The following is a 9,849-nucleotide window of genomic DNA, read 5'->3' as shown; positions in this document are numbered from 1 at the left end:
AAACAAAGCTTGATCAGGTGCATGTAATTGAGTAGATTCGAAATCCATGAGAATGTTGTAACCACACCCTTATTTGCCTCGTGGAATCTGGCTACAAAATAAAGACTCGGCTTGCAGGCTGTGGCACTGTATCTCCATCAGAGAGGGCAGCGTCCCACCCAGACCCAGCTTTCTTCTCTTGTCTGTCTTTTCTTTATCCTTCACCGCCCCCTCTCAGGGTCACCCATGGCCATGTCGGCTCAGAACACAGAATTGTCCAGACTTGAGGCAAGGAATCAGGGCTTTTGTGTCCCAATATTAGTTGGGCATTGGTTGCTCCTGTGGGCTGGGGTATAACTTCCAAAGTATTAGGATGAGGAGGCTCCTGCCATTTCAGCACATTCTCTGGAGAAGGTCACAAATCTATGCCATTAACGACACCACCAATAGCTTCTGTTGGTGGACATTCCATCGGGGAAGGCCCCACAGTGTTGATTTACTCCCAAATGGCTGATTCATTATCTTTACAGGAAGCCAATATTACCCAAAAAGTGGAAATTATTTTCGTATAAAGAAAAAGCCTGTATTATCAAATCAGTCTAGGGCTCAGAATTTGACCTACCTGGTAGCTACTAACTATCTAAGAGGTTTGAGGGCAGGTTACTTTTTCTATCTAAACTGGTTTCCTCATTTATGCAATGAGGAAGGTAAAAACTATGTCCTAGGGTTTTTTGAAGATTAATTATGCTAATTCATATAAAGTTCTGGTACCCTACTCACTGAAAGATTAAAAGCAGCTTCTGGTTAATCCTTTAAATCACTTCTCTTTATTGTGATTCCTCTTTCTAAAGGAAGTAGCCATTTGGTGGCTTTGTTTTCCTTGATCTCTAGGAAGTTGACATTTATTTGTGCTTTCCTCAGCATTCCAAAGAGTTTCCCTCAGTGATATTTGGTAATTTTTCTCATTTATTTTTGAGTGAGAAGCATTTTGGTTCCTATGGGTACGTGGTAGTCATTCCAGTTCAGCTGAGTAGTGAAGGTCCCTTTAGGACAATTTCCGGAGCTTACTCTTTTGTTTGAGGCAACAATCTAAGCACAGATATCCACAGCTGGTGGGCAAGATACGGAATCCAGGTTGGTAGTCTCATCTGTCCCAGTTAAGGAGACAATTTAGGCAATAATCTGGATGAACAGTCAGGCAGTCTTCTATGGTTAAGAGACACTTAGTCTTGGGGTTACCGATTCACGAAGCAGAACAAATGCGCCTTCCATTCACTTGTCTCTTACTGCTCAGAGACAAAGCGCTGGGCTTCCTCCACATCCAGCATCATCCAGATATTTGAAAAGTCACGCTGAACCTTCCTTTCTCCTTAATTGATCATCTCCAGCCATTTACCTTTCAGTGCATGCTTCTCAGGCGCAGACACAGACTAGCATAGTTCCCACACCAGAACGGTTTCATAGAGTGAGTCATTGGTGTTTCATGTATATCAGCAAATCCAGGAAGTAAAGAGGCTCCCATTGAAGTATTAAAGAATAATTATTGTTTGGACTAGATTCTTGAGTATTTTCTCACAGACTCATATTAGTGTGTTCTTCGTAGGTCATAGGCTACCTAGAAAGAAATTTAAATTTCTACATTAAAAAACTTGATTCTATGAGCAATTCATACTCCAAATTGAAGAAACCACTTTCCTGGACAAGGACTGTTTCTCAGATAGTTTTCTTTCTTTTATACTCTGCCTTGTAATTCCTGGAGAGCCCTCCACATACCCTGTGCATCAGGACCTGCAATCCTGGTACCTTTTGCCTTTGTTTACTCAGAGAGGAATCATATGTCCAGAAAGAAACTCATTGCCTTTACCATCCCAACAGCAATGAAGTCTTGGGGTTACAATAGTAAATATGTACAGAACCCCACCGGGCTCTTGCATCAAGCTCCAGACTCTTCTTCCCAAACCTTATCAGCTCACCCTGACAGATCTGAGCTCAGCACCTGGTCTCCTAGTCACTCCCCATGCCCCTCCCTTTTTGGTGACACAGTGCTGGGCCTTTGTCAAGGACGAGTTCCTTAGTTTAGGCACCTTTTTGACTGTTCCTTACAGAACATTTTTTTCATTTTGATTCGAGGTGTCTAAGAGCACTGAGCCCAGTGCGGCACCTCTGAGACTCTGCACCATGCCCCCCAAGTTGCAGAGCATTCTCCCAGCCCTGTACCTCCTGGGGGTCTTGACCCTACTGCTGTGCCCTTCAGGCCTGTGTGGTGAGTACAGTGGTTATTGGGGAAAGGAGGTAGTTTCTCTAAGATATAAAGAAAAATACCAAACAACAATTCATCAAATATAGTCAATTTGTGGCTAGAATAATTGTGTTGATATGTAAAGATTCTTGTGAGGCTGCTTTAGCAAGGACTAATCTTTAATTTTCAAATAAATTTCTTATATTTCAATGCTCCAAAATGTTTAAAATACCTTCTAAATAAGTTAATTATGCCATCTACAATCTTAGTTAGTGATTCATTGGAGTGGGGGTGGGGGGAATTCTATCAGTAAAGCAAAAATATTGTTCATTATCACTAATAGTAACTTTTCTAGAGTAAAATATAGGACACTTAGAGAATTATAAACCATTACATAAATTTAAGACATTGTTATTGAAATGTAGAAAAGTTTTTACAAATGAAGAAGTAAAAGAGTTTGAGAGAACTTACTAGAACTTTTGAAGATCTGTTGTTATATTATCTAAATGGAAATGTCCTTTAAGCAAAATATTTTTCTCTTGTGCTAGATTCTTTTTTTACCTAAGAGAATTCATTTTCATAATAAGGATATCTCTATGCATATTCCCTGAAAATGACTATCATGGCATAAAAAATGTAGGACTTGGGATAGCTTCGAGGGAAAATCCTGAATCTAAAATAATAGTTGAGTGCTCTTATGAGCTATGTGAGCCGGCAGCTTGATTTGAAAGTGTGGAAGCCATGCCTTCTCCATCAATGAGAGAGGTGGGGGAAAAGCATGGGTTTATTAAGGAAGAATTTATATCTGGAAGGTGATTTTTCCCTCAAACACCTGAACATTACTGAGGAGTAGCACTAGCTTTAGGTTGGAGAGTCAGCGCAGCATGAAGAACATTCTGCCCAGGGGATGTTCAGGCCTCCAAGTTGTCTCTAAGTTCTCCTCTCTTAGAGTCTGAGGTAACAAAAGAAAACCTTATTAAATTGGTCAACGTCTTTCAATTATTTCTTTATGTGTATGTTTCCCTGTCTCTTTCTCTCCTGTTTCCTGAAATCTTCCATTATCGATGGCCTTAATCCTATGAAACAGCATTTAATGTCTGTCAACTTTGACCTGAAATCTCCCTTTCTGATTCTGCCTCCCCTTTTCTTTATAGTAACAACTTTCTGAGGCCAGAGACTATGCTCATTGCCTCCGTGTTGATCTGCCTCTACTATCTTATCAGCTACTCGCTTCTACCCATCCTTCATGTATCTCCAAGTCATTCCTGGACATCTTCCCCCGATACTCCAGTCCTCAGTTCTGTCAACCTTTTCCGGTAGAACTATTTGTTGTTCTACTCTCCTAGCACTTGTGTGACTGGTGTTATAGTGTAGCTATTTAAGTGGCTATATCTCATCTAAGTATATTGCAAGTATGGCTCTTAATATTACCTGAAGAGCCTAGTACAGAACTCCATACATATGTTATTCATGAAAATTAAGAGCTATTTTTTAATCCTCACCCAAGGACATGATTTTATTGATTTTAGAGAGAGAAGAAAGGAGAGGGGGAGGTAAACATTGATCTTTTGCTTCCTGCACGTGCCCCAACTGAGATGGAACCCACATTCTGGGTATGTGCCCTGGCCTGGAATAGAACCTGTGACCTTTTGGTGTTTGGGATGACACTCCAATCAACTGAGCCAAACTGGCCAGGGCAAGAGCTACTTTTTTGTATTTCTAAGAAGGTACTTAATCTGAGGTTACATGAAAGCTGTTGACTTACACACAGGTGAATTAAACAGAGTTTACCTTGGCATTGCTGAACTTCCCAGAGTTTAGCTTTGGAAGGGCAGACATAGGGAAGCAGTGCTTGACTTGAGCTGAATCTTGGCCTCTCGGGTGTTTAAAGCTTGCTCTGTCTCCTGTGAGTTTGTTTGTTTTTGTGGGTGCTTCATCATCACTGAGGATCTGCCAACTGCAATTCCTGGGGAAAGGTCAAACCCACCTCCCAGTCTGGTTGATAGCTTCCCTGTTCCTATCTCCTAGATTTCTGGTGACTCCCAGAGCTTGTTTTAACTGAGGCCTTCCTTGCACCTCAGGTGGTCCTTTTCGGATAGACTTGACGAGGACTCCACCTGGGTGTCTTTTCAATGCAGTCTAGTTCTAGTCCATGGAAGATACTTATCCTTTGTTCTGAATAATGTGAGGAATACAGACCAATCTTACAGTGCAGATATCTGTCTTTTGCTGTCATCATCAGAGCTGCTGAAAGAAGACATACGAGGCTTTCTCACAACCCTTTTCTCATCTGCATTATCTGGGGCTAGAGGTAGTATTCACCGGATATCAAAAGCGTTATAAAACACTTCCCCAAGTATTATGCTTAAAAAGTTAATTTAACTGGTTCTGAGCCACCTATTTTTCAAGTATGGAGTATTACTTGACATTGAAAGTAACAAGAAACTGCTGTTCTAATCCCCAAATTTTATTAACCACTGGCACTTATGTAGAATATTTCACCCCTTTAAGGTTGTGTTTCCTTTTCTTTAGAATGGGCATGATGATAATACTGCCTCGAAGAGTTCATGTGAGGAGTAAATGATATAACATACTAGTATATGAAATGATTAACACAGTGGCGAAGGATTAACAAATCCTTTCTCTTCATTTTGTTAAGGAAATGAAACACACCTCAGTAGTATGATTTAATGACTTAGTTCTATCTCAGGAGAGGCGTATCTCAATCTGAATTGTTAATTAAATTAAACTCTAGCTCATTCTCTTTCACCTTTCTGTCTCACCATTCAAGATTGCAGGATACCTCCTGGTATTGCCCATGGATCCCATCATGACATAAGTTCATTTTTATCCTTTACGACTGTGGTGCACTATGAATGTGACGAAGGATATGTTCTGGTTGGAGACCCCCAAATCACCTGCAGAAGTTCACAATGGTCATCTCCAGCCCCTCAGTGTAAAGGTAATTTCAACTTTACTGATGGCTCTTGTTAAGGTAGAACCACCGTGAAACCTAGAGTCTCCTCCCAGCCAGAGGCAGCACTTAGAAATTTGTATTCTGTTTATTTATTCACTTCATGTAGTTAATATTAATGCATGCATATAGTACAATATTTTAAAAGTGTGAACCAAGACGTCTGTTTTCAGAGGTACATTTTCTATAAGGCCACCTTTTTGCTTTGTTTTAATAAAAGTTTTAATTTAAATATAACATGCTATAGAATTGTGCACAAATCTTAGGTATATAGGGCAACCAGTATCATAAAGTGAGCCTGAACCAACCGATGAAACTATAACTCAGGTCAAGAAGCACTACCGTTGCCAACACTCAGAAGTGTTCCACATGTCCTCTCCCATTCGCTACCCACAGAAGGTCACTAGTCTAACAGCATGGGTTAATTTTTGCCAACTTTTAAACTTGATATAAAGAAAATCATGCACAAGACACTTGGGGGTAGGGGAGGCCAGGGGAAGGTCAAGGGGAGAAAAAAAAGGAGACATATGTAATACTCTTTGTAATACTTTAAGCAATAAAACAAAATTAAAAAATAAAATAAAATAAGAAAATCATGCATGTACTCTATTGTGCCTGGCTTCTTTCCTCACCATTATGTTTTGGAAACATATGTAATACTCTTTGTAATACTTTAAGCAATAAAACAAAATTAAAAAATAAAATAAGAAAATCATGCATGTACTCTATTGTGCCTGGCTTCTTTCCTCACCATTATGTTTTGGAAAATCACCTATGTTCTTACTTGTAATGAGAGCTATTCATTTTCATTGCTGTATAATATTCTTTTGGATGAATATACCCCATTTTATGTATCTTATACAAGTTTGAATTTTTTATGTTTTAGGCTACTATGAATAATGCTCTTATGAACATTCTTGTGCATGTCTCTTGGTACGAATGTGCCAACATTTCTGTTGGGAATAAATTTAGGAGTAGAATTACTGTTTCATAGAGTATGCACATATTCATTTTTAGTAGGTGATACTGACTTTTGTTCAGAGATGGTTGCAATGATTTACATTTCCACCAGTAGTGTATATGTGTTCTAGTTTTGATAAACAGAAGTTCTACATTCCAATTTGGCTCAATTTATCAATCTTTTTCTTGATGTTAGAGCTTTTTGTGTCTTGTTTAATAAATATTTGCCTACAACAGGGTCACAGAAATATAGTCTCCTATTGTTTTATCTTTCACATTGATACCCCCAACCCACCTGGAATTTCTATGGGCTTATGGTGGAAATTAAAAGTCGAAGTTTGTTTTTCCCCAATGAATAATCCATGAACCCTGCACCACTTATTAAATGGACCATAGTTTCCACACTGCTCTGCAGTGCTGCATGTATGCTTTGGTTTCTGCTACCATATTCTAACAGCGAAGCTGACCTCATAGGAGGTTCCTGGTTGACCACAAAGGTTAGGTGTGCCTTTAAAAAAACACCACACTATAAAAAACAACTCAAGGGACTAATGTCTCTCCATTATTTCCATTTAGTGCAAAGAGATATTAAGAATATGCAACTTAAAATTATAGTCTTAGGATCATGTGAAAAGTAAGGTTTTGAGATATAGTTGCTTTGAAAACTCAGATTCTAGGACCACAATACCTAGGTTTATATCATAATCATGCTACCGAAAAGCTATGTAACCTTCAAGTCACATAAACTATCTGCACCTAATTTTCCTCTCTAGCAAAATGGAGATAATAATAATGTTTTATGTTGATAGTAGAATGTAAGTTACTTTTATTGTTACAATAATGCAATAAATAGAGTTTAAAACAACTCACATCATGCAGGTTAAATTAATTATCAGTGTTACTCACCCCTCAGTATTCTCTACTATTGTAAGATCTTATTCTGAGAATCACAAGACGATCAAAATTGTGTTTCCATGAACAACAGCTCTGTGTCTGAAACCAGAGGTAGAAAATGGGAAGCTGTCTGAGGATAAAGATCTGTTTATTGAGTCTGAAAATGTCACCATCCAGTGTGACTCTGGCTACGGTGTGGTCAACTCTCAGAACATCACCTGCTCTACAAACAGAACCTGGTACCCAGAGGTGCCCAAGTGTGAGTGGGTAAGTGGAACACAGATCAGGGAGCTTTATCACATTCTCCAGAGCATTGTCCCAGCCAACACTGATGAGCTCTGACTTTTTCTCAGAACATCACCTGCTCTACAAACAGAACCTGGTACCCAGAGGTGCCCAAGTGTGAGTGGGTAAGTGGCACACATGTCAGGGAGCTTTTCACATTCTCCAGAGCATTGTCCCAACCAACACTGATGAGCTCTGACTTTCGTCAGGAATCGTTTCTGAGTTGTTTAAATCACTTTTGGAATCAGCAATTTCACCCTCAAAGCCCTTGGTGAGCTCATTAAGGCAAGTTCTAACTCTCTCAAGTTCTAATTCTCTCATTTAATAGCAAGAAAACCTAGGCCCCTAGATAGGAGGGCAGGGTTCCAAAGACCCAGGTAACCTGGGACCAGCCCTGTATTTTCTACCATAAGTGCTATGCTTGTGCATCGCCATCAACACCATCCCTTCGGTGGTCCCCGAAGAGGTGCCCTGGGTGTCTTCGGCAGCACTGTTCCTCCCCTGCTACATTGGTCTGGAATCATTCCCTGATGTTTCTCTGATTTACGCCCTCATATCTTGGATTTCTTCCATCCATCCTGCGGAGGGTCCTGATACTCCACTTTTGTTGTCATCAGTGAGGCATCCTGAAGGAATCTTCTACTTTCAACAGTTTGGAGAGAAATTCTCTCAAAATCCATCCTTTTATCTCTTTTAGGAAGTCCATAATGGCTGTGAGCAAGTGGTAGAAGGCAGCAAACTCATGCAGTGTCTCCCAAGCCCCATGGACGTGAAAATGGCCCTGGAGGTGTACAAACTGTCTCTGGAGATTAAACGACTCAAGCAAGAGTAAGACTTGAAGAGGAACACCCGTTAGAAATCAGTAAAACATAAACCGATGAACAAAAACAGATCTAGAGTCAGGAAGCATCGATCAGACCCTCAAATCTCAGAGGGAAGGTAGGGGAGGGTGTGGGTAAAGGAGAGATCAACCAAAGGACTTGTATGCATGCATGTAAGCATAAGCGATGGACGCAGACAACAGGGGGTGAGGGTGAGGGCAGGACTGGGGGGATGAGGGGACATTGGGGGGATAAAGACACATTTGTAATACCTTAATCAATAAAAATAAAAAATAAAAAGAAATCAGTACATCACTTTCCCCTCACTCATCACCCCCCAGTAAAGCATTAGGTACATTTCTCTTATTAGCAAGTCTACTGTACCTTAAGTACTATTATTTACTGGGGGGAAAAACAAACATCTGTTTTAGAAGAATCTTAGTGACACTGATAATGTGGAACTATTGATCATTTGTATATTAGCTCATATTAAGCTCTGTTTTCCTGGATTTGGTGGAAAGGCAGAAATAAATAATTTCCTGGATTTGGTGGAAAGGCAGAAATAAATAATCACCTGTCAAAAATTCAGTGTCTTTGTTTCCACTTTAATTCCTGTGTAATGCAAAACTAGGGTCCTCTATGAATCATTCTCTGATGTTTCTCTGATTTATGCCCTCTTCCCTCTTACCATATTTCAGGGTACATGTGGTCCTCAAAAATACATGTTTGTGCCTTGTCTGAAGTGTCTTTACCCTGCATCTTCACTTCCCACTCATCCTTCAATGCCCAGGTCAAATATCACATCTTCCTCCACGTCTTCTCCTTTCTCTCCCTATTTGCTCACCAGTATTTCTCTGGAACAACTTCTCACTTCCTCTTTATATTTTTAGCTTCACTTGGTTTTGCACAACTTTCCTTCCATTCAAGAATAACTAGCTTGAAAGTCTTTGAAGGCCTGATCTACTTTCAGGGTACATGTGGTCCTCAAAAATACATGTTTGTGCCTTGTCTGAGGTGTCTTTACCCTGCATCTTCACTTCCCACTCATCCTTCAATGCCCAGGTCAAATATCACATCTTCCTCCACGTCTTCTCCTTTCTCTCCCTATTTGATCACCAGTATTTCTCTGGAACAACTCACTTCCGCTTTGTATTTTTAGGTTCACTTGGTTTTACACAACTTTCCTTCCACTCAATAATAACTAGCTTGAAAATCTTTGAAGGCCTGATCTATGTGCAACCCAAACATTCCTGTTGGGCATGCCCAAGTCTTCCAATTGCATCTAACCACTTTGGAAATATGTCTATTAAAATGGCTTTAGTGTCTCTTTTTAAATCCAGAAGCAGACACTGAGAAGAGGATTCGTGTACAAGCAATTTATTAAGAAATGGGAAAGGAGGTAGGGAGAACGGGGAAGGCCAGAGAAGGAGCCTAGCAAAGTGATCAGGCAGAGAATGGCTTAGCCTTGTCCCAAAGGGAACCCTCAACTATGAATTTGCTTGAGCTCTGTCACAATTCCAGGCAAAGAAACTGGGCTTTCATTCCACTGTACCTGTCAGTTATTGGTAAATGGCCACTCTGGAGGCCCAGAAGCCCCCAGGACACCCCGCTCTCTCTATGTGGGGACAGAGCTGTCCAGCAGCCAAGAGAGTAGAAGGCATGGCCTTTAGAAACCGAAGCACAGAGAAGCCGGCAGA

The 9,849-nt window shown here is 40.3% G+C and overlaps 1 protein-coding gene across 3 annotated transcripts in view; it reads left to right on the top strand.

Moving 5' to 3' along the window:
* Nucleotides 1-8,245, top strand: part of LOC102259104 (C4b-binding protein alpha chain) — a 33,935-nt gene extending 25,690 nt beyond the window's left edge. For all 3 annotated transcript variants that reach the window (XM_014532566.1, XM_014532564.1, XM_014532565.1), the window contains one exon: nt 8,029-8,245. In XM_014532566.1, coding sequence (XP_014388052.1) covers nt 8,029-8,163 — 135 coding nt within the window. In that variant the 3' untranslated portion in view covers nt 8,164-8,245. The remainder of the gene's footprint in view (nt 1-8,028) is intronic.
* The last annotated feature ends 1,604 nt before the right edge of the window (nt 8,246-9,849 follow it).

This window comes from Myotis brandtii, unplaced genomic scaffold (assembly GCF_000412655.1).
Source record: "Myotis brandtii unplaced genomic scaffold, ASM41265v1 scaffold898, whole genome shotgun sequence".
In the NCBI taxonomy this organism is placed as follows: Eukaryota; Metazoa; Chordata; class Mammalia; order Chiroptera; family Vespertilionidae; genus Myotis; species Myotis brandtii.
Note: the sequence above shows the minus strand (reverse complement) of the source record. Positions and strands in the feature narration are given on the sequence as shown.